At 32.3% G+C, this 26,783-nt stretch overlaps 1 protein-coding gene across 5 annotated transcripts in view; it reads right to left on the bottom strand.

The window, feature by feature from the left end:
• LOC114326319 (voltage-dependent L-type calcium channel subunit beta-2) overlaps positions 1-26,783 on the bottom strand; it is a 143,742-nt gene that overhangs the window by 53,614 nt on the left and 63,345 nt on the right. For 4 of the 5 annotated variants that reach the window (XM_028274639.2, XM_028274643.2, XM_028274647.2 and 1 more), the window contains 3 exons: positions 24,004-24,120; positions 15,068-15,187; positions 2,641-2,854 (listed from right to left, as the gene is read on the bottom strand). In XM_028274639.2, coding sequence (XP_028130440.1) covers positions 2,641-2,854; positions 15,068-15,187; positions 24,004-24,120 — 451 coding nt within the window. The remainder of the gene's footprint in view (positions 1-2,640; positions 2,855-15,067; positions 15,188-24,003; positions 24,121-26,783) is intronic. The other variant, XM_050654204.1, reaches the window with a different exon arrangement.

The following is a 26,783-nucleotide window of genomic DNA, read 5'->3' as shown; positions in this document are numbered from 1 at the left end:
TGGAAGAGAATGTACAGAGACATAGACAACACGATATTACAGATAATACAAGGGTATTACAGATTAATGAAAAAAGGTAAAGCTTAAAAAAATCAAAAAAGAAAAAATGTTTGTCATATTTAATGTCATATTTAAGCAAAAACGACAGAAATATGCACAAAAAAATAAGGCGTATACGAAGAAATGAAAAAAGAAAAATTAGTTAAAATTTGTTTCGCCAAAATAACAAATGGAAAGGAGAAATGATTTTGGATTAAAAAAAGTAAAAAACAAATAAAGAAAACAGTAAACAGAGGCGAAGAAAAGAAATGACCGTTGTAAAGGGAATGAGGTAGAAAATAGGAGAAAATTTAGATATGAGAAAGGATTATTCGGATCAAAATAATTTTTTTTTATTCGATAGTCAAAAATAGTTTTTAAGTCACCTTTTGTTTTCCGGTAAAATTTGAAATGAGTTTATTTCAAAACTTCCACTGGTTTTAAAGCAATAAATAAAGCATTCAAAGTTTGTATGTTTCAAAGGTGGTAGGTATAAACGAGCTCATCGATAAGGGTAATAATATGAGTATTTTCTAACTCGAAAACGCTTTGGAAGGTATTCATGTAGAAAATGCTGTGTGTCGCTAATTTAGTGTGTTTAAAATAGTACATGATTGTATGGGTTTTATTAGTTGTAAAGAGTCCATGTTTGTTTTATAGAAGAACTAAAAAGTAAATAAATCAAAGATAAAAATAAAATATCGGTCACCTGTGAATATTTACAGGTCAACATTAATAATTTATTTATTATAAAATATTTGAAAACGATTTTCGGTTTGAAAATTGAAACAATAAAACAAATGTAAAATGTAATTCGCATTACAACCATTTGTGGTTTAATAATGTATAAAACAACATTTAATTCATACGATAATGGTCAGCTGGCTGAAAAATACAGGAATAATGCAGGAAAAACTCGAAAACTGATTTTGAGAAAACATCACCGGAAATTCTAGCTTGGGAGAGAGAAATCAAAGCATTTAATAGAATTCTGCCAAGAAAATTACTTTGTCATTACAAATACCTGGGTTCAACTTCCAGAAAGGCGTCTGTCCAAGTGGATATCCTCTAACTAAAGATTTCAAAACAATATTAAAAATGTAAGAACTTACCCACTTGCCGATATAAATTCAAAATTCAAATCATAATTTATTCTGCTCAAAATACAAATTAAATTAAAGAAATTAACAAAGCTAACTACTAAGCCTAATAGTAAGATATCTTTATGTTGATCTCCTAAGAAACACTCAAACACAGGTCAACAACACATATCAGCAGATAAATAAAATAATGCACAGAATTACGAATATACCAAGCGAAAATATAACCATCAATGAATGTTGGTACACTTCCTTTAAAACTCGATTTTAAAGGAAGTAAGAAAGTCTTTGAAAACACCTAAAATATTGGAAAACAATTAAAGTATGACACAGGAATCCTAGATCTAATGGAAGTTCGACGGAAACATAAAAATTAAAATATTAACAAATACCGTGAAATCAACTAACCCGTAAAAACAATCGTTAAGCACACTAAAGTATCTTGACTCTTGGCAGTTTCAATCACCACAAGAAACTTAAATATACCTCCGGAATTAGAAAACTGAAAAATGCTCACGTACTTAAAAACGCAGAGAGAAATATTTGTGATCACGAACAAATGTGCAAAGAATGAGACAAATACACATACTACCTGTGACAACCAAATAGACAGAGGTCCCAGTATACTGAAATCTTCTTCTTTCTTCTTGTGTTTAGGCTTTAAAGCCTGTTTCTTCTTTAATATTAGCCTCCTAAATTATTTAAATTATCGCACCATTTTTTTCTTGGTCTGCCAATACTTCTTCGTCCATTTGGTGACTTATCTCGGGCTATTCGTATCCTATCATCTGCCATTCTACTAATGTGTTACTGTTTGTTGTCGTACTTCTTCTTCAACATTTCCGTAACTAGTTATATCTATTCCCAGATATCTAAATCTTGCTTCCTACTTTATACTAAAGTCAAAAGTTATAAAAGCAATACAGCAAGCCAAAAATAATAAAGCACCTGGACCAGATCAAATCCCTGCTGAGCTACTTAAAATTTTGGATGAGGAAAACATTACCTACTTAACTACTTTCTTTAACAAAATTTACAATGAAGGAAAAATACTAAATTATTGGTTGGAGTCACTGTTTCTAACATTACCAAAAGAGATTTGTTTCACCAAATGCAGCGATTAGTTTGATGAGTCACACACTTAGGATTTTGTAGTTGCCAAAGTAAATTATATGAGTATATTGAAGAAATCTCATTTTCTTTTGTGTATAAGTGTTAAACATTCTCATATTTTGTACGAAACGGCTTTTGAAAATTTAAGATACCTGTGAAACAACGTCTTATAAAAATTATTTGTGACTAATTCTTTTTGGAATTATTACTAAATGTCATGGGTGTGTATGTTATATGACATTGAAATCACGAGTTAGTTCACTTTTTCTGATAACTGATAAAATGTGCGGTCAGTGGTCGATGCGATATCAGTGTAAAAATCACAGGTCTGTTTACCCGCCCATCTCTAGACCCGACACAGTGATTTTCCGGATAGGACAAGACATACCGGGTGTGGGAGGAGTGCTACCTCTGGAAACATCGTTACCGGCGGAGGCGCCGATGTTCGAGCTCGAGCTGGTCTTGCTCGAGTAGAGTTTCGTCGTCCGCGTTTGCACCTGCTGCAGCCGCAGGTTCTCCAATTTGACGGGAGAGGGAATGAAACCGATGTCGCAGCCTTCTTTGACCAAGCGGCCGATCCACCAGTTGTTGTCGTACTTCTCCTGTAACATAAATAAATCAAAATAAGTCTCTTGGTAAGATAGTACTATAAATAGATTTTCAAAACGTATCATTTCATAAACTTTACAATGGAAAAAAGCTGATTGTGCAACGATATCAATCCACACGGCATTCAACAGCTCGTCAGAAGGCAAACGTAAGCGCTTCGATACTACGTGCCACCTCTCCCACGGAACCAAGGAGTGATGGCTACCGAGAGAGCACTTAAGAAGAGAAAGAAAAATCACGAAATCAGTTCCACTCGGTGTACTGAACTGGGAGGGAACTCAAACGGCAGTTATGCAATGGAGTGAGTTGAAACTCTGCCGTGGCAAAGGTACTTTGGACTAAAAATATGCTTTGCCGGAACTGTAACCGCAGTGAGCGGTAGTTGCCATCTCCGACCCGAAGCTGGATGGGTAGCTATGTGTCGATGTTTGATTGTGATTACATTGGATTGAAGTGTGATGTAATAATATGTGTATGATGAAATAAATTTCTTAAGTGACAGGAAGAGTGTTGTTAAAATTAAAGAATCAAGCTCAGAACCATACACGACAAATAAAGGAGTACCACAGGGATCCGTGCTGGGACCATTATTATTCCTAATTTTTATTAACGATCTACCAGATCACATAAGGGCACTTATAATATCAATGTTTGCTGACGATACCTCGTTAATAATCTCTGCACGTACACTTGAGGAATTAAAAATGACAATGAAGACTGTTGTTGACTGCTTTATATGCTGGTGTAATACCAACAGACTAATATTAAACATTGACAAGACAGAAATTATTTATTTTCATTCATACAACTCATCTACCAACCGGGGCAGTGCCCCGGGGCCCCCGGTCAAAAGGGGCCCCGCAGGGGCCCTCGTTTGGTTGGCCGTGCATAGATTTTAACGAGGAAAATAAAAATATGTATTTTAAAAGCCGATACATAAAGTTGATACAAAGCGAACATAAAGTTGAGGGAGCTAAGCTGGGGCCACCGAGACGATAACATAAAAATTTAAATTATTACCTAGGAAATTAGTGATTTTGGCGTAATAAAACCTAAAATGCCATTGGAAGAGGATGCCCGGGCTAAGCTGGGGCTCCTGAGACCTTTCGTAAAGATATAAATTTGATACTGAGAAAATTAGTCATTTTGGAGAAATAAAAACTAAAAGGCAACCGGAATATGATCCCCCCATCCCAGCTATACTGTCTTAACCAATTTGCCCCAGGCCACATATTGGTACGTGAAATGAACCACATTGTAGCCGAACAATGTACTTGCATAAAACAGATAAGATGGTATTTACTTGCCAAACTATTTAACTTAAAATAAGGTGATTTCAAAATTTTTTATGTTGGTCAACTAAAATAGCAATATGTAGGTACAAGAAACTTCAGTCATGAAATGCATTAAAATGAGTTTTCAAGGGGTTAAATATCAAGCATTTTTCCGGACACCCCCATTCCGCTGGGGGATAAACCCCAGACCCCACGGAGGGGGCCCCCAGATCACGTTTGCCCCGGGGCCCCCAACATCGTAGTTACGCCCCTGCAATACGTTATCTTCCACTCACTCTACAAAGTTTTTGGGTGTGTTCATTGATTGTAATCTGAAATGGTCAGAGCAAGTGAATTCAGTGAACATGAAATTGAATAAAGCTTTTTATGCTATATCTAGAATTAAAAACACACTACCCATATCGGCATTAATAAACGTTTAATATAGCCTTTGCCACATGTGCTATAATGTAATTTTATGGGGGAACTCAGTAGATAGTACCAAAGTGTTCATTACCCAAAAAAGTTATCCGTAAAATTTTTAATTTGGATTATCAACAATCTTGTAAACCAATTTTTATTAAACATCAAATTTTAACTTTCTACTGCCTATATATCTATAAATGTTTACTTTATGTAAAAGAGGAAATAAATACATTTCCACACGTATTTGTAATGTAATAAAGAATGGCGGTACAGAGCCCAATTTTAAAATTATATTAATATTTGGAAATTACTCTGTAATTAAATACAATATTAAAAAAACCAGCCTGTACCGCCATTAAGAAGAACAAAAAAATACATTTTCTTCAAATAAACTTTTTTATCCGATGCCTAGATTTTGTGTCATTTTGGAACTACTAAATTTTTTTATTTCATTAGTAGTTCCAAAATGACACAGAATCTAGGCATCGGATAAAAAAGTTTATTTGAAGAAAGTGTAATTTTTTTGTCCTTCTTAATGGTGGTACATTAACTGGTTTCTCAGCCAGGATATTTTTGTAGTCTAATAGGACCCGTTTATTCTTTGATGTTTCCCTTCATAATAAGCTGCAACAACTCGTACTTATCATTTCTAAGTATGAGTCCCAAATATGCTGTTTTTCTCCTTTTAATGGTGGTCAAAAGTTCTCTGTCTTTTCTCATTTTGTACAATACCATTTCGTTTGTAATATGATCGGTCCATGCTATTTTCAAAAATCCCTTAAAATGTTACATCTCAAAAACTTCTGGCTTTCTCATTAAGTCAACATTAACAGTTCAAGCTTCGACACCATAAAGAAGAATAGAAGTGTATATAACATTTTGAGCAATTCTCAGCTGAACTTACAACTAAGTATCAAGTTCATAAAATGTTATGTGTATCCTGCATGGATATGAAACCTGAATCATGAAGGTTAATATGATGAACAAATTAGAACCATTCGAGATGTGGTCATATCGTAGAATGCTCAGAATATCATGGGTTCCACGTATGTCAAACAGAGAAATCTTAAACAGAGTAGGTCAAGGCGAAGGTGACTTGATGAAGATGATAAAAAAGAGAAAACTTGAATATCTCTCATATAATGAGAGGTAGAAGATACTCGATACTGCAGTTCATACTCAACGGAAAGATCGACGGAATCAGAGGAATTGGTTGGCGCAGAAATCTTAGCCAATGGAGTCAGATGAATTGTTACATGCCGCGGAAGATCGAGAATGATATCAGAAAATTGTCATGGAAGCTACCCACACCTAAAATTTGGGCACGGTACTTAAAGAAGAAGATAAAATTTTACCATTGGATATCGGATTTGCAGATTGACTCTTTGGTTACTCAGATATTTTCTCATCTTCAAAAAGGCTCTATTCTTGATCCTGGAGCTAATAATATTAATTCTGAACATCATTTTCTTGTAAACCAATTACGAATTCTACTGGACCATTACTGGAGTTGCCTGGAGCACACTGGCGTAGTACCTATAGGGCCTACATGGGGGTTCTAAAGCATTTTTTTTCAAAATCTAAAACGTTTATGTCTTTTATCACAACTTTTTCTTTGACTGTATTACTCCGATGCCTTTCGGTTTAACCATAGACCTGAAGGGATTTCTCTTTCCTCTAGTACTTTTTCAATTCCCTCCCTCCAGCTTCTTCTTGGTCTTACTCTTTTTCTTCTTCCTTGTGGTGTCCATGCCAAAATCTGTTTAGGGATCCTGTCATCTGGCATTCTCTGTACATAGCCGTACCATACTGCTTGTTTTGTTTTTATGTCATTAATTACTGTATGTGTGACTTCCAACATTTCTCGTATTCTCTCATTTGGTATCCGATCTCTTCTTGATTTGCCTGCTGCTCTTCCCCAGAAGACTATTTCTGTTATTTACTAGTAACATTTTCTCCGTTCTTTGTTTCAGTAGCCTAACTTCACTGATATATGTGATTACAGTTTTAAGTATGGTATTGTATATGAGCTGTTTGTTCACTTTAGATATTGTTTGGTCCCATAGAATGCCGTTCATCATAGATATGGCTTTTCTATCCTGTATGTTTCTGTCTTTTTTAGCAGCATCGAGTGTTCGATCTTGAGTTATCTTCATGCCCAGGTACTTGTATTCATCACAGTGTTTAATTTCTACCCCATCGTCTAATGTAATGGACGGCTTTGTCCCTCCAATACACATGGCTTCAGTTTTCTTAATGTTGACTTCGAGACCCCATTTGTTATATTGTTCTATTAGCTTCCACGTCATGTAACTCAAGTCGTCATGATCCTGAACAATCAGAATTTGGTCGTCAGCGAAACATAAAGTGTATAGTGTTGTATCGTCATTGAGAGGGATTCCCATGCCATTACATTTTCTTTTCCACAGCTTGAGTGCTTGTTCCAGATAAATTTTAAAAAGGGTAGCCTAAATACAACAACCCTGCTTCAATCCTTTTGTGACCTTAAATCCCTCAGACATCCTTGATCCAGTTTTAATTTTTGCAGTTGTTTTTCTTTGATTGTACTTGACGTAAATATATAATCTTATTTGTTCAATATGATGCAATAAATACTGCACTATTAGGTATTACGCAAATGGAAAAATTACTCATTTGTACAACTACTTTTCGATATCTATTTTAACATCAGGTTTTTAAGTGTTTTATCTATATCTAATTGATGATCGTTGTAAGTGTGCTCCAAAACAAATACGTCTACAACAATAACCTATTTTCCAACGATAGCACAGAATCTCAACTTTACTACGTTTTTGAATTAGGGAATAAATATTACAACTCGGTATAAATGTTTTCAGAATTTCAGATAAGGTATTTTAAAAAGCTTTGAGAGTTGGAGCTTTTTCAGAACATTAAGATAAGAAATAAAGATGCAATAACATAATAATATAAAATATATCTAACATAATGGAGAAATATTTTTAAAAAGTGATAAGAGAGAAAATACCCTAATTTACCAAGATACATTAATTAAACAATGATACCATGGTTCGAAGCCAAACATCTGATACACATACTACAAGGTGTATGAGAAAATGGTTAAGCTATTCAAATGTCATGACTTTTCAATGCCCATATAAATCACATATAAATCAGGTTACTACGATGTTATATCTTTCCTATACTGTTGTACGGAGTTGAGTTGAGGACGCCGGCGTCCCTGCAAGGAAAATGAGGCTTTTGAAATGTGGCTTTATAGTATAGTCGATTCCTGAAGATATCTTATACCGATCATGTTACTAATCACGGTGTTTTATTAAGAATACAAAAAGAAAAAGAAAGAAAGAAAGAAAATTGTGGCTGCTACTGTTAACCACAGTAGCAGCCACAATGGAATACCTCGGTCACATCATGAGGAATAAAGACATGGATTGCTGCAACTAATCTTACAGGGCAAAGTAGAAGAAAAAGAAGGATCAGGAAGTCGAAGGATTTCCTGGTTGAAAAATGTACGTGGGTACTTGGTTCAACAAAACAACTACAAACATCTTTTCAGAGCATCAGTATTCAAACTATAGACTACTCTGGGCTAATTAGCAAAATGCATGGAAAAGTTATTTACCAGCAATTTTATTGCTAGAATCGAATTATAAGATCCTATATATTAATAATATAGGTATGCAAAGTCCGCAGATAGTGTGCTACTTTTTTTATAAACAAAATGGCGCCGACAAATCGTATTTTTCTCAATTATTGCTCTATAACTCCGAATATTTTAACTTTACAACAAAAACACCCAAATAAAAATTCACCGCAAGTAAATTCTGCATAGAGATATGGTTTTCACGATTTGCTCCGACGAAAATTTTCCTCGGAAAATGCGGGTTTTCCTAACAAAAACTCTACTTTTCAAATAAAGTTTTAGGTAAGTAATTATTAATCAATAATTAAATAACTTAGTGACATCAAAGCTTTCTTGGTATAGATTGTAATTCCAGAAGCCGGTGAAAATTAAACGAATATTTTAGCAACAATTCAATTGTTAATTAACAATTTACAATAATAACCAAAATAATCATGATACATTGATCAAACTTATAAAGATTATAAAGATGAGATGCTTATTTAATATTTTATCGACAAAATATAAATTTTTCTTTTTTTTGCATAATCTTTAAATTTTGAAAAAAAAAATAGGTATAATACGCTGGTCTAATTAGTAAAGTACAAAGAAAGGTTATTTACCAGCAATTTTATTGCTGGAATCGAATTATAAGATCCTGTATATTATTAATATAGGTATGCAAAGTCCGCAGATAGTGTGCTACTTTTTTTATAAACAAAATGGCGCCGACAAATCGTATTTTTTTCAATTATTTCTCTATAACTCCGAAGATTTTAACTTTACAACAAAAATACACAAATAAAAATTCACCGCAATTAAATTCTGCATAGATATATGTTTTTTCCGATTTGCTCCGACGAAAATTTTCCTCGGAAAATGTGGGTTTTCCCAACAAAATCTCGAATTTTCAAATACATTTTTTGGGCCAGTAATTATTTATCAATAATTATATAGCTTGGTGAAATAAAAGCTTTCTTGGTATAGATAATAAATTCAGAAGCCGGTGAAAATGAAACGAATATTTTAGCAAAAATTCAATTGTTAATTAACAATTTACAGTCGCAATAACAACCAAAATAATCATGGGACATTGATCAAACTTAGAAAGATTATAAAGGTGTGATGCCTATTTAATATTTTGTCGACAAAATATAAAGTTTTAATTTTTTTGCATAATCTTTAAAAAAATTGTTATAAAAAAATTAACATTTCTCAGAAATTGTTTATTATATTCTAATTTTATAAAATACTTAAAATGCGTATTTCATATGTCTTGAAAATGAATGCTTTAAAAAAATTACCAACCATTTGCAAAAAAGTTATGAAACAGCAAAGTAAATATATGAATTCTCCGTTATTTATGATTTGTTTTAATTGTTTCAAAGCTTAAAAGTGAGTCTATTGTACAATCTAATTATTCACAAAGAATGTCAAAAATTAGTGCAATGGTTATATTTTAATCAAAGATTAAAAATACTTTATTTTGTAATTTTTAGCGCAAAAGTAGGCCTGATACAGAGTCGGAGCTAAAATGTTCACTCGAAGCGACTGACAGGCAGCATACATTATTTTTATAAAAGTGTACGTCTGGCGCGGCCGGTCGTCGATCCGAGTGAAAATTTTAGCTACAGTACTGTATTATTCTACTTTCGCGCGTGTAAATTACAAAAAAATATATATATAATCTTTAATTAAAATATAATCATTAAACTGATAATCGATATTTTTTGTAAATAATTAGCTTGTACTTTAAACTCACTTCTACGCTTTGAAAGAATTAAAAAAAATTATAAACACCGTAGTAATTGTATGTTTATTTTGCTGTTTCATAACTTTTTTGCAAATCGTTGCAAAAAAGTTTTAAAGCATTCATTTTCAAGATATTTAAAATGCGCATTTTAGCTATGTTTTAAAATTACAATATAATAAAAACTGTCTGAGAAACGTTAATTTGTTTATAACTATTTTTTTTAACATTTAAAGATTATGCAAAAAAATAAAAAATGTATATTTTGTCGACAAAATGTTAAATAGGCATCTCATCTTTATAAGATTTCAAAGTTTGATCAGTGTATCATAATTATTTTGGTTATTATTGCGACCGTAATTTATTAATTAACAATTGAATTGTTGCTAAAATATTCGTTTAATTTTCATCAGCTTCTGGAACTACAATCTAAACCAAGAAGGATTTTAAGTCACCAAATGATTTAATTATTGGTAGATAATTACTTATCTAAAACTTTATTTGAAAATTAAAGATTTTGTTGGGAAAACCTGCATTTTCCGAGAAAAATTTTCATCGGAGCAGATCGGGAAAAACACGTCTCTATGCAGAATTTAATCGCGGTGAATTTTTATTTGGGTGTTTTTGTTGTAAATTTAAAATCTTCGGAGTTATAGAGCAATAATTGAAAAAACACGATTTTCGGGCGCCATTTTGTTTATAAAATAAGTAGCACACTATCTGAGGACTTTGCGTACCTATATTATTAAAATATACAGTCATAAGATTCGATTCCAGCAATAAAATTGCTGGTAAATAACTTTTCCCAAAAATGGCCTATTCTCCGATAATCAGCCCAGACTAAGACTGCCATGATGACCGCCAACATCCGAAACGGATAGGCACTACGAGAAGGAGAAGAATCTATTGTTAATAATTTTTAAGTATCTAACAATAAAATACTGAAAACGTTTGTTTTCTATACTTCTAAAAAATTTATTACAACTATGTGACTACAGCTGTTTTGGCAGAGTGCTTTTCTCAAGTGATTTAGATTACTATGGGTTTGCCTTTTTAAAGTCTTTAATTGAAGAGGTTGATGAGTGGGGAGCTGTTTGTCTCGAGTTGATGATATACTAATATGCATTAGAGGAACTGATAGGCAACTTGACCAATTTCTATCATACAATAATTCACTTCATAGTAATATTGAATTTACAATAGAAACACAACAAAATAAGTCCATAAACTTTCTAGATGCGACAATTAGCAGACTACACAATAAACATGAGTTCTCCGTATATCATAAACCTACCCACACTGACACAACTATACACAATCATACCATCCTACACAACACAAATTAGCAGCCTACCATAGCATGATACATATACTGACAGAAATTCCCATGTCAAAAAATAACTTCGAGATGGAACTGAACATCATTAAACAGATAGCAGTAAACAATGGCTATAACGAACAAACAATGAACAAAATTTTAAGCCAAAAACTCCATAAGAAAGCCCTGCAATTAGTCTATCCACCACCACAGAAAGAACCCAGTACTTGCCCAAATGCAAGACCAAGACGAGACTTAGAGAGTCTTGATCTTGGTCTTGCGACAGTACACCTGGTCTTGGTATTGGTCTTGGTATTGCGCTCCAGGTCTTGGTCTTGCAGCAAGAGTCTTGCAAGTCTCGCAGTTGCTCATTAGCCTATTACATATCTTAGAACAACGTAACAGAGTAGGTCAATTTTAAGCTTTAATATCACAGCCATAGTAAAGACCAACCAAATTAATAAATATCTAAACAACTGACACCGGGTGGGGTTTGAACCTACGATCTAAGCGATCCGTGTCTATGTTCCAACTAACGGAACTTATTAGGAACTTACGTATTTTTTCGAGTATTTGCAATTAACAATGTGTGATTTAAAAAACATTCAATTCGGTGACAGATGTGCACAATATGAGGGGTCAGAGGGAAAAAGGATGAATGCCAATTTTTGGTCATTTTGAGATTTTTGTGCAATCTGTTAGCTTTGAAAGAGTACTATCAACCTGTGAAAGGACAAGGCGAAATAAATATGATAATCGTCTTAAAATCACGTCACAAGATTGGACGCAAGGGGTAAAAACAATGAATATGTAACTTTATTTCTCATTTTACCGAAAATGCTTGCAGATAGACATTCATCGTTCTTTCCCCTGGCCCTTCATATGTTAATGCCAGTTCTCATTTTGGTATGATACCGAATATCAAACCGAGAATTATACACTTCTCCAAGAAACTAAGGCACCTCCTTAAAAATGGGTCATTTTTGATGTCTCGAATTTCCTAAACATGTTGTCTGATTTAAATGATTTTTTAATATTATATAGCCTTATTCGTTAACAATATCGCTGTAATAATATTGTTACTAGAAGTTAAATTGACATTGTATAGGTACCCGATAACTTATCGGTGCTAATGAGTGTACCAATAAAACTGTGTTTTTTTCTCAAAGTTAGCATCATCCTGTGGAATATTCTATCATTTATAAAATACTGAAATTAAAACCCAACTACAGTCTGATATTTTTTTAATATTTTTTTTTTCATTCGCTTATGTTGGATAACATTAAAGTTAGGTATTTTAACAACTAGCCATGTTTTTCATCAATACAGAGTGTTTTTAAATAAGTATGGCAAATTTTAAAGGGTAATTCTAAACAAACGGGTCATGTTACCCGTATGCGCGCCAATGGTGAGTATTAAATTCTTAAAATTGTATGTCAAAATGCGTAATTACTACCTCTTAAAACCAACCAAATTTCATTTGCATATCTCAACCGGTTTTAGATCAATAAATAAATCGTCAGTTTGTAAGAAAAATTTTAACACCCCCTATTTCGGAAACGAAGCATTTGCGAACATACATTTATAAAGCAAACTGTCAAATTATTTTTCGTGCAGAATTACCCCTTAAAGTTGGCCATACTTATTTAAAAATAACCTGTATTGATGAAAAACATGGCTAGTTAAAAAAGTACCTAACTTTTTATTATCCACATAAGCGAATGAATCAAAAAACAAAATGTTAAGAAAATATGAGGCTATAGTTGGGTTTTAATTTCAATATTTTATAAATGCTAGAATATTCCACAGGGTGATGCGAACTTTGAGAAAAAAAATACAGTTTGATTGGTACACCCGGTAAACAATGACAATTTACCTGTCTAGAAACAATATTATTACAGCGATATTTATACAGAATAAGGCTATATCATTATCAAACATTAGAATCAAATAAATAACAAATAAAATTATCAACCACTTAAATCGAACAAGTTTAGGAAGTTCGAGATACAAAAAATGACCCGTTTTTAATTTTCTTGGAGTAGTGTTTATCAACCAAAGAGTAACAAAAGAACAACAGTCGATTGATAAAACAAATGACCAATTTAATTTAACTACCTACAGAAAAAACAGCTTATAAATGTCCTTTTGTTTTCCATGTATTTCACTGTAAATATTTCTTTGTTGAATGCCTCGTAGACAGTATACCTAATATCGTTAAATACTAAATATTTGGGTATTTGGTTACACGGTATAGCCGGCACGGCATTATCTATTATTAGTCTGTCTCGTTATCGTAGTCACACTCAGCAGAAAAAATATACATAATAGTCTTACTATTCTATATATCGATATGATTTTTGTGGTGTTTAAATTCCTAGAAAACTAATTAAGAAAAAAAAAATGAACTACTTATTAGGTAGGTATATTTTTATCAGCATATGACATATTTTTAAAAAGTTTCGATACATTAATTTATGAATAGAGAATAGAGGGCGGTTATTCTCAAAACCTGGACAATTAATTTCAGAGCGAAGAATGTATGTTTGTTTATGGTATTGTTCGTAAGGCGCATAAGTCCAATTTTACAAATTTTTTTGCTTCTCATAAAGTACCTACCTAAGAATATACCCGAACTAATATACTTCATAAAACGACCCTCAGTTCTAATTGCAAGACGCAAGAGTCTTGCAGGCTTAGTCTTGTTCTTGCTCAAATCTTGCACGGTAAGTCTTGGTCTTGCTCAAATTAGGCGGTCTTGGTCTTGGTCTTGGTCTTGCAAAACGCAAGAACAAGACCAAGACTGCAAGACCAAGACTGATTTTGGGCAACACTACCCAGTACCTTCTGCTCTATCACATATACTGGCGAGATAACAACAAATATAGCCAGATACATAAAAAAGGAATAACACCAGCTTTCAGAAATAACAACAACTTAAGCAAATATATTAAGAACCATAAGAGCCAAAAGAGAAAACAACTACAGAGTGGTGTTTACAAACTAACTTGTGGTGACTGTCCGAAAACATACATCGGTCAAACTGGATAGCAGAACACAAAAGGGCTTTCAACAATAGAAAAACAGGCACTTCTACATACTTTACGCACTTCACCTAGATCATAATCATTCTTTTAATGAACAGTTTCAAATTCTGCATATTCAAAATAAAAGTCTTAAGCTATCTTTATTAGAATCTATGGAAAATAATAAATTGAAAAATACAGATATAATTATGAATGACCAACCCGAGATAAACAGCTCCCCACGCCTCAACCTCTTCAGTTAAAGAGTTTAAAAAGGCAAATCCATAGTAATGTAAATCACTTGAAAAAGGAACTCTGCCGAAACAGCTTTAGTCACATAGTTGTAATAAATTTTGTGGAAGTATAGAAAACAAATGTTTTCAGTATTTTATTGTTAGATAAAATGAACTTCCATCAAGTAACGGTCGAATCCATCAATTATTTTTAAGTATATTTTACACATTACACTAATTCGACTGATGCCTTTTAATCAGGTTTATAGCTGATCTTTTTTAATCAGGTTTATAGCTTTACGTTTTTGCATAAAAGTAGCACAACATAAAATATTACGAAATAAAAAAGCAGTATTTTATTAGGTTCACAAATTTTGTCAAAGCAATTAGATGCATCATAAGATATATAAGTACAACATTATTTCATCTATCTCTATTACACGTACACTTCATACATTTAGTATACACATACAGCAACTATCTTCTCACTGATCTTAACCAAATTTTTACTGGTATTTTAAAGAAAAATATAAATTTGAAGGATAATATAATCTTACCTTAATATGTAAAAAATCTCTAACTTCGAAGGAAATGGCATAGCCGTGTACCGGAGAATCATCATCAACGGAGCCGTCGTAAGCAACGTTGGTCCTGACGGCAAACGCTACCGGTTTCGTCTAAAAAGAAAAAAATATATAGATATATCTACAGGGGTATAAATCCAAGAAATAAACACAACATCTTACAACATAATATTACAAAAGTGAATATTAAATCCCGCCGAATATTATTTTTTAATGTTATTATTAAACAAGCTGAAAATGCGAGCATTATCATAACGAAAACTTTGTATATTTACGTATTTTAATTCATAATATGGAAAATTGCTATTATTAAAAGTAGTTTAGAATTAATAATTATGTTTTAATATGCAATTATATCATTCTAATTTAAATGTTCTTCTGAAGCTATTTTCTTGTGGCATTTTTATAATCAAGTATATTCAAATGGGAAATAAGCCACAATTTTACCTAAAAATGATTTTATTTTAACGTTTCGACGCCCAAGTCGGGTGTCGTTGTCAAAATACAAAATAATATTAAATAAACAAAAATGTTGTTGCTTAGTAAAAAATTCTTCTAATAATTTATTTAATCTGACTCATTTATATCGGCAATTCAGACACGTATTATACATTTTAAAGTAGACGACTTTAAAAATGATATTGCCAATATTGATGAGTTGCGTTCCTGGGACGACTTTACTAAAAGATAGTTCATTATAGATGTCGGGATAGTATCACGAGGTTTTTCCTGGTTTTACCTCGTGATTTACTATGGAAACTCTAACGCGAGAATTTCAGTACCACCGTTGCATTTGGTTGTCTTTTTAAAGACATATCGCATGCTATGATTTTTTGTGGCGGCTATTCTTGAGTTGGGATTGATTTCATGTAATCGAATGAACTATCTTTTAGTAAAGTCGTCCCAGGAACGCAACTCATCAATATTGGCAATATCATCTTTAAAGTCGTCTACTTTAAAATGTATAATACGTGTCTGAATTGCCGATATAAATGAGTAAGATTAAATAAATTATTAGAAGAATTTTTTACTAAGCAACAACATTTTTGTTTATTTAATATTATTTTGTATTTTGACAACGACACCCGACTTGGGCGTCGAAACGTTAAAATAAAATCATTTTTAGGTAAAATTGTGGCTTATTTCCCATTTGAATATACTTGATTCTAATTTAAATGTTATGAACTACAGGGTGTAACAAAAATACAGGTCATAAATTAAATTACATATTTTGGGACCAAAAATAGTTCGAATGAACCTAACTTACCGTAGTACAAATATGCACATAAAAAAAGTTACAGCCCTTTGAAGTTACAAAATAAAAATCGATTTTTTCGAATATATCGAAAACTATTAGAGATTTTTTATTGAAAATGAACATGTTGCATTCATATGGTAGGAACATCTTAAAGAAAAATTATAGTAAAATTTGTGCACCCCAAAAAATTTTTATGGGGGTTTTGTACCCTTAAACCCCCCTAAACTTTTGTGTACGTCCCAATTAAATTACTGTTGTGGTACCATTATTTAAAATCAATATTTTAAAAACTTTTTTGCCTCTTAGTATTTTTTCGATAAGGTAGTTTATATCGAGTTGCGTTTCTTTTTTAATATGTTTACATAAAACTTTTATGAGGGTTTTGTCCCTTTAAACCACCCAAATGTTTGTGTACGTTCCAATTAAACTATTACTGAAGTACCATTAGTTAAACACAGTGTTTTTAAAACTTTTTTGCCTCTTTGTATTTTTTCGAGAAGGCACCTTTTATCGAGATGTGGCTTTTTTTAATACGGTTCAAAAAATACCTAAAAATGTAAATCATAAATAAATTTTAATATTATTACCAAGTCTCCATAAACGTACTTAACCATATACAAATTTTGGTGGATTTGACAAATATTCAAAATATCTCGATAAAAACTGACTTTTCGGAAAACTACTAAAAGGCAAAAATTTTTTAAAAACATGGTGTTTAACTAATGGTACTACAATGATAATTTAATTGGAACGTACACAAAAGTTTGGAGGGGTTTAAAGGAACAAAACCCCCATAAAGTCTTTATGGGGTGTCCAAATTTCACTATAATTTTTTCTTTAGATGCTACTGCCATAAAAATGCCACATGTCCATTTTCAATAAAAAATCTGTAATAGTTTTCGATATATTGGAAAAAATCGATTTTCATTTTGTAATTTCAAAGGGCTGTAACTTTTTTATGTGCACATTTTCACTACGGTAAGTTAGGTTCAATCGAACTATTTTTGGTCCCAGAATATGAGATTAAATTTATGACCTGTATTTTTGTTACACCCTGTATAAAGGTAGTTTACTCTTGATCGAAATTCATATTTTTTATATACCTCGTATAAAATTAATAAAATTTTATATATGATGGTTGCATCATAAGTCTTAGAACATGAAGAGCTTTTTATGGAGAATAACTTTTCTTCGTCAAATTAAAAATAAAAGAGTTATAAATGAAAATGTTGTTGGTATCCATAATTTGAGAAAAATCTTCAAATATTTTTTTCTATTAGAAGGATGTAATTGCACATATCAGACCATAATTTTTTATACCAAACAATATTATTTCATATACTGTCGGTTCGTTAAACTCAGACACAACTGGTTAGTGATTTTAGTCAATAATTTTGCCAATTCGACAAAAAATAATTTCTAAATAGTTAATAATTACTAAATAGTTAGTAATTTTGCCAATTTCGGCAAAATTCTCAAAAAACAAAAAAATTACCTACTAAAATCACTAGCCAGTTTTGTCGAGTTTAGCGAACCGACTAGTAGTCCAGAAAGCCACTGCGCATCCACTAGGAAAAATATTCCGATTCAGATTGTTTGCACAATCTTACTCAAAAAGAACCCCTTTTAACAAATTTGCATGTTGCCAGGACCAAAAATTGGTCAAAAATTTTTTAAACGTTTTTTTTTTGTTTTTTTCCTAAAATTATTTTTTTTGGCATGGAACAAAGTTTTCTTAGATTTTTTGGATAATTCCAAACAGAAAAGGTCTTGAGTGATTTGTCTCTAAAGTTGATAGTTTTTGACATATAAGCGATTAAAAATTGAAAAAATTGCGAAATCGGCCATTTTTAACCTTCAAAAACTATGTGAAAAACTTAAAATTTGAATGTTGCCAAGGTAGGTAGGTAGATATTCTTTAAACATCGATTGATGAAATCCCAAAGAGTTTTTTGCAATACAGTATTCAGAACTCCTTTGTTTTTTAATTTCTAATCACGCGTACGCGACACTATTTTCCACCGTTGCATGTGTATACAGTATGGTGCAAATGAAAGGAATAAATTCGTTATTTCGTAAACCGGCGACTTAGAGGAAAAAACCCGAAACAGGTCAATTTTTATTTTTAAATGATATGATATTGTGACATATATGGTATACTAGTGACGTCATCCGTCTGGGCGTGATGACGTAATCGATGATTTTTTTAAATGAGAATAAGGGCCGTGTGGTAGCTCATTTGAAAGGTTCTTTAATTCTCTATTCAATAATGTAAACATTTACATAATTATTTATACAGGAAGATAGTAGTGTCTGGGGGCTCGACAGACTGAGACCCCCTAAAGCCCTGACGAAGTCGTCAGAAGGGATGTCGAAAGCTCGGCATAGTGACAATCGACGAAGTTCAACACGGAAGCCTGCCGAGTTTAATGTACATTTAAGGCTGGTGGAGTCTAATTGGACTGCCGTTGCCAAGCTATTAATATAAAAAATCTGAGAAAAGTCCACTGTTGCCTAGCTATTAAGTTAGGAGTAATAGGAACAGAACTCAGTTTTGCCAGCAAATCCTACTTTCACGTCTTCGAAGGTACTTGCTGCAAAACCACCGAGAACGTGGCGTGAAATGGTTCTGCGCCATGTAGCAGATGAGAGGGGGTAAATGGCGAACTGGTACCACAAGTCTGGGATTGATCGGCTAAGAGAATAAATAAGTAAAATCTGGTTCTCCAGAAAACGGAATCCAGGCCGTAGAAGAATGTCATGGTTGCGGAATTTGAGAGAGTGGTTTGGCTGCACCACTAATGAATTTTTTAGGTTGCGGAATTTGAGAGAGTGGTTTGGCTGCACCACTAATGAATTTTTTAGGTCAGCTGTAAACCAAGTCAGGGTAGCCTTGATGATTTCCAATCTCCGACGGGAGTGGCACAAGAAGAAGAAAAAGGTTCTCCAGATTGGGGGTTGACTTCTCACCACTCATAAAAAATTAACCTTGTAAAAAACCTAGCAGGAAATTTCAAATACGGGAGAAACGACGATCCAAGCAAAATAAAAGTATTATGGAATTAGAATCTTGGAACAATCAAGGGATATCGACGAAACAAAAGCAGTGGTAAAGGAAATCGAACAATATAAAATGGATATAGTCTGTCTAATAGAAACCAAACAGAAAGGATAAGGCGTGGAGATCTTAGGTTCATACTTTCAGATATAGTCAGGTGTGTAGAGTCATTTATACATGTATAAATTATTTATTTATAGACGTAGAAAAGGCTCATGAAAACATACCACGGCCAAAACATTTATATTTGGATCGTACAAAAAATATATTTTGAAAAACCAGCAACAACATCCTGACTTGAGACATTAAACTTTAGTGATATTGTTTTCTTATTTATTATTACTTATCAGGGCCGCCGCTACCATGTGTGCAAAGTGTGCATCGCACACGGGCGGTAGATTATAGGGGCGGCCAAAAGCAGGCCACTGATGATAATACTTTTTTTAAAACGAAAATAAGTTTAAAAAATTAAATAGTAAAGATCAGATAATTCTATGAACTCTAATATTCCAAACAATCTAAACAAAAATGCCAGAAAATGTTATTTATATGAACTGCCCTTTTGCAGCTGTGGTCATAAAGTAGTTCCGGGAATGCTTTTCAATTCAAAGTGGCTGGCGGCCTTCGGACGTAAAAATATTTTTATCTACGTGGTCCATATGCGATTTTACGCATAATTAACAATTAAAAAACAACGGCCTACATTGAAGTTAGACCCGATCTCTCTTCAGAATATTGAAAATGAATGTTTAAACTTCAATTTAACTACTTGGCAACCTCAAAAATACTATTTTAACTATTTATAATGGGAAATAAGCCACAATATTATTAAAAAATGATTTTTATTAACGTTTCGACGCCCAAATCGGGTGCCGTTGTCAAAATACAAAATACTGATGTGTCAGTATTTTGTATTTTGACAACGGCACCCGATTTGGGCGTCGAAACGTTAATAAAAATCATTTTTTAATAATATTGTGGCTTATTTCCCATTATAAATAGTTAAAATTGTAAAAATGCCACAAGAAAATAGCTTCAGAACAACATCAAAAATACTAATTTAGATATGCGTTTTTACTGATACTTTACTATAACTCGAAAACTATAAATTTTTACAAGATACCTTTCATGTTCAGAATGACATAAAAAACCTAAAAAAATATTTATGGAAGCAAAAAAGACTATATTTGTTTAAAAAATTTGTTTAAACAATTTCTGCCCAAAAATTCCGCCTGGCACCCTTCAGATTTGTTTGAAAGGGATATTTTTGAATAGGAATCCGCAAAGAAACTGAATCAGAAATTTTTTCAGACTGGAGCAATCTCACCACATGGAGCAAAGTTGAAAAACCCAACCGCCGCGGTTCAAATTAACATAGAAACAAATAAAACCTCTTAACATCGTACACATGCAACCGCGAGTTTTACGCGATTTACCAGCGTTTAAAGTCAAGCGTCCACAGACCCGCATCGTACGCATCGTACGCAACGGATTTTAGTTTGACAATCGATAATGCGATCCGTACGATGCGGATCAGTGGACGCGGTTACATAAGTTTCTGTACAAGGCAAACTAAAATCCGTTGCGTACGATGCGTCCGATGCGTACGATGCGGGTCTGTGGACGCTTGCCTTAAACTGCCAAATCGCAGCGTAACCGCCTGCATTTGTACGAGGCCTTAGATAATATCTGTTAATACCCCAGGCTGTGGGTGAAAAAACGTGATATAATTCAGGAATTTTTGAAACCTCTCAGGTGTTGTAAAGGACGATGCCAGGAATAACTTCTACTAAAATGTAACCAAAAATATTGTGCGCTTTTTTTTTAATTGCGATTTTCATTTGTTAAATTTGCAATTTTTATTAATTTTTAATGTTGTAGCTTAGGATATTGATTTTAGAGAAAAACTTTTTAATAGAAAGTTGTAGTAAATTAAAAACCCTACAATTTGAGATACGGTAAGTTTAATTTGGTTAATTGTTTATTGCAAAACAGCCTGCGAAAAGTCCAAAATCGCCGTTTTTTACAATTGCATTATTTATTGTACAAATCATTTTTTTATTTTTTAAAGCTTTAAAATGAAGATCTTTCGATTCCAAACATAAATAAAAATTGTAGAGCCAGATTAACGAATTTGTTGCTTAGATATTATAAATTGTTTATCCCAAGAGGTCAAATGTCGAAGGCTATAACTTTTTGAAAAAAAAAATCGTAGCAAGTTGGTGAAATATCCAATCTCCTTCGAAAGAGTTATATTTTCATATTCTGATGTAAATAAATGCGTAAAACATTTTTAAACCTCTAATTTTTTGATTTGAAGATAAGGGGGCAAATTTCGTTATAAACATTTAGAGCTGAAGCGGCCCTGTACATCCTATGAGTTTTTAACTTACATATTATTGTTACGGAAGATGAAGCGAAGATTTATAAAAAAATAAAAAATTTCTACGACTGACTGAAGCCGAGATAATTTTTGGGTTTGAAAATAAGGGGGCAAATTTCGTTATAAACATTTAGACCTGAAGCGACCCTGTATATCCTATGAGTTTCTAACTTACAGATTATTGTTGCTAAAGACGAAACGAAGATTTATAAAAACATTAAAATTTTCTACAACCAACTGAAGCCGAGATAATTGTTTTTTTTTCTTAAATCATAGTGCCTTTATTTATAACAATTAAGAAATTATTTTACAGTCATTGACTAAAGGAGGACTTATATTATCTTAAAATAAAAATTATTATAAAATATAATTACATTTAATTATTAAAAATTATTTTTAAAATCGGTGCTTTTGCAAGCGGCCGAATTTTGCAAATCGCCCGGCTCGCTTCAAATCCGCGCGCTCGGAAAATTTTTACGTAACTTGTATTAAATTTTGACAGACAACAATTTAATAATATTACCATTATAATATACAGTCTATTTACCACTGTATTTATTTTTCTTGATAAACTTTTATATGTGAAATCCAAAAAGAATAGTCACTACAAGAAAAAAAAAGTTTTATATTGTATATTATAGTAAGAAGTAACATTATTATTGTTATATTTATATAACAATGAAAAAATAAAAAATATAGTTATATATTTCATATATATGTATCATTTTTGTAATATTATTTCTATAAAAGTTTATCAAGAAAAACAAATACAGTGGTAAATAGACTGTATATTATAATGGTAATATTATTAAATTGTTTTCTGTCAAAATTTAATACAAGTTACGTAAAAATTTTCCGACCGCGCGGATTTTAAGCGAGCCATTCAATTTGCAAAATTCGGCCGCTCGCAAAAGCACCGAATTTAAAAATAATTTTTAATAATTAAATGTAATTATATTTTATAATAATTTTTATTTTAAGATAATATAAGTCTTTCTTTAGTCAATGACTGTAAAATAATTTCTTAATTGTTATAAATAAAGGCACTACGACTTAAGAAAAAAAAAACAATTATCTCGGCTTCAGTTGGTTGTAAAATTTTTTATTTTTTATAAATCTTCGTTTTGTCTTCAGCAACAATAATCTGTAAGTTAGAAACTCATAGGATGTACAGGGCCGCTTCAGCTCTAAATGTTTATAACGAAATTTGCCCCCTTATTTTCAAACCTAAAAATTATCTCGGCTTCAGTTGGCCGTAGAAATTTTTTATTTTTTTTATAAATCTTTGTTTCATCTTTAGCAACAATAATCTGTAAGTTAAAAACTCATAGGATGTACAGGGCCGCTTCAGCTCTAAATGTTTATAACGAAATTTGGCCCCTTATTTTCAAACCCAAAAATTAGAGTTTTAAAAATGTTTTACGCATTTATTTACATCAGAATATGAAAATACAACTCTTTAGAAGGAGATTAGATGTTTCACCAACTCTCTACGATTTTTTTTCAAAAAGTTATAACCTTCGACATTTGACCTCTTGGGATAAACAATTTATGATATCTAAGCAACAAATTCGTTAATCTGGCTTTACAATTTTTTTTATGTTTGGAACTGAAAGATCTTCATTTTAAAGCTTTAAAAAATAAAAAAAAATATTTGTACAATAAATAATGCAATTGTAAAAAACGGCGATTTTGGACTTTTCGCAGGCTGTTTTGCAATAACCAATTAACCAAATTAAACTTACCGTACCTCAAATTGTAGGTTTTTTAATTTACTACAACTTTCTATTAAAAAGTATTTCTCTAAAATCAATATCCTAAGCTGCAAAATTAAAAATGATTAAAAATTGCAAATTTAACAAATGAAAATCGCAATTAAAAAAAAAGCGCACAATATTTTTGGTTACATTTTAGTAGAAGTTATTCCTGGCATCGTCCTTTACAACACCTGATAGGTTTCAAAAATTCCTGAATTATATCCTGAAATCGACCTATTTTTTACCCACAGCCTGGGGTATAAATAGCATATCTAAATTTTACAAATTATTATTGTTATGTATCTCTTGCACATTTCTTTAAAAACTAGTACCTATGTTGAAACGACTGAAGTGTTGGAAGGGAGCGGTAAATATTAAGTTGCACACGGGCGGCCAACACTTTAGCGACGGCCCTGTTACTTTTAACATAAACATCAGAGATGTGAAACTTACCCTTGCTTTTTCGAGTTGACTAAGGGCTTGTCGTTCCTTTTCACGGCGTAACGTCTCCTTTTCTTCGTCAAGCGAGAGATCTGATGATGGTTGAGAATAGTTAGAATCAGCAGAGCCCTGAAAACAAAGAAAACATGTGGTCAATTTTATATAATAAATATTGTAGTAAGTGTACTTTTGGAAAAAGCGGTTACATATTTATACAAAGAAAAGGAAATCCACCCATAAACTATGATTTTTTAACAATTCATCGATATTATAAGCAGAGCCACTTCATCCGCTATATTAAATTTACTCCATCAAGGCTACATAGGAACTCGTATTGGGTCTAACATTTTATCCAAGTCAAGCAAGAAAAAAACTGAACACATTTTATATAGTGTAACGATAGTGTGCAGGACTCTTCACCAATGGTAAAAGGACCTGGTGAATATCTCTTGTTCTTCACACAAGAGGGGAACCAGATTCGATAGTGGCTGATATAATTAGACTTTGATATTCTTTGTCGAGTCGAAGCAATGTGTAAATCGTTGTTGAAATGATTCAAATACATGTGGATAATTATTTTTGAAGTTATACTTCTTTACGCGCGATATGAGGATGAATTTTAATAGGATTAAAACCTTTGATTCCGGCGCAGTCGCATTACAACTTTGTTCTGATTGGATGTTCAAATGACATGACAAAAATTATCCAATATGGCAGCTGTGGTACAGCTGTGGGACTGTGGTTTGGATATGCATGGTTGTTGCGTTTTAAAATTTGTAGGAAGAGAAACAACAAACAAAAAGTTAGTTAATGGTTATACTGCCTTTTTATATTGTTGTGTTTAACTGTTGAAATGATCTGTCAATAATAAATAATTGTTCAATATGAAGGTAAACAAATGTATAATATATTAGTTTTATTGTTGTGAGGACAGAAACAAAAAAGTTTATAATTGTAGTGATTTTTAAATAGTTTTTAAAGCAACAGGTACGTAATAATTGTAAATGTATCATAGGTACCTACATAATTTGATTACCATCAAAATTTCTATCAATATTCACCTAATATATTGTTTTCTTACTCTATGTTTTGTTGTATTTTTTCAATTCTAAATCATTTCAATTCAAAATCAAAATAATTTGATTTACATAATTCAAAAATCTCAAAAGTTTAATCCGTTTAGTTAGTCGATCTTCGCACATAATGACACACTGTCTCCGTGGCAAAGCGTTTAATGCGAGTGAACCCCAATACAACGCCAATACCAGCCGCGCTGGTAAGTTGGTTTAAATCCCAATAGAAACTTTTATTTTTTTATTTTTTTTATACATTTTATGATTGTAAGTATATTTATTATATAATTTTATTTTCAGAAAATATGTATTTAGTTAAAAATTTTTCCGACAATTAATGTTCACAAATCATTTGTGGCATTTTTAATGTGTTTGTGTGTGTTTTATTCTTTTATTATTTCAATTTTTGGCACTGTTTTAATAAAAATGTTTGAGAAGTAGTAAGTATAAATTAGTTTTATATTTAAGTAAAATATAAATAAAAAGTATATTAATTTCGTTTATAATCATATAATCATATAATAGAAGTATAACTTCTTCCGTGCGTACAAAGTACACACACATTCTTTATTTTTATACACAATCACTATTATTTACAAGTACTATACAATATAATTATTATTGGGTTTACTACAAACAAGAAACATACAACATACATACATTTGCTATGTACATAGAATTGATAGTAACATGAATCGCGATTTAAGAGTCAAGCATCTGATTTAAAGAGTGAATGAATTAATTAGCGTGAAAAACCGAGTAATGGTAATAAGAAATTGCGAGCCGTGAAGTGAGAATGTAATCATTCGAGAGAAATTCTGAGTTAAAAACGCGAGCGTCTAGCCATCAGGGTGGCTAACAAGTTACTGAGAGACTGAAAACCGACTAAAGCATAAGGATTTTTCTTTCCTTCGGGTTTCTCAAAAAGAAGGGGAACTCATTTATCAAAGTCCTATTGTCTAATTTACGTTTCAGAAATAAACAGAAGCTCTAATTGTGTCCTGTAGGGACAAAAGGTCTTTATTGATTTTAGGAAACATAAATCCGAACAGCGAGAGAGTTTAAATCACACATGGTAAGTGCAAGGTATAGAGATTGTTCTTAATTTCAATAGAGCTCCTGGGAAACAGGATGTATCATAAAGTCGAATGTTTTGATAGTGTACGGCTCCTTGTATCGCCGAATCAAAAAGGGAGGCTACCCAGACGCAGTGTTTTCTCGGAATTAGTTAAATTGGAAACTACATAAGGCAGATGTGTTTGTTTTGAAATAATCAAGGAGGCGACGAATTTTATTAAGATTCTTATATAAGTAGAAATAATAATTATCGTTATGTTAGAACATTTTCTGACAGATAGCATCGCCAGCACTTTCGCCACCGCTCTGTATCCACGCATTTACCACCTTATCTTCCACAACCATTAATACGCGCTGGAGATGAATCACCGGAAACGATGTAAAACGACGTTCTCTACCAGAGTACTGATTTGAATAAGAACTCCACTAAGGCCTTGGGCATTGATCAAAGGCTAACCGCTCCGTCTATCTACTAAGATATACCGAACCTAGTCTTGGAGTATTGACTTAAGGCCAAACCGTCTCACCAGCGACCAAGTATTGACTGGTTTCTTCCCGTTTCTTGTCGGATCGAGTATCTACTGATCGATTTGGCCACTTCTATTCCAGAATATAATAAGAAATAACGATAATATAATCATT

This window comes from Diabrotica virgifera, chromosome 6, assembly GCF_917563875.1.
Source record: "Diabrotica virgifera virgifera chromosome 6, PGI_DIABVI_V3a".
Classification (NCBI taxonomy): domain Eukaryota; kingdom Metazoa; phylum Arthropoda; class Insecta; order Coleoptera; family Chrysomelidae; genus Diabrotica; species Diabrotica virgifera.
Note: the sequence above shows the minus strand (reverse complement) of the source record. Positions and strands in the feature narration are given on the sequence as shown.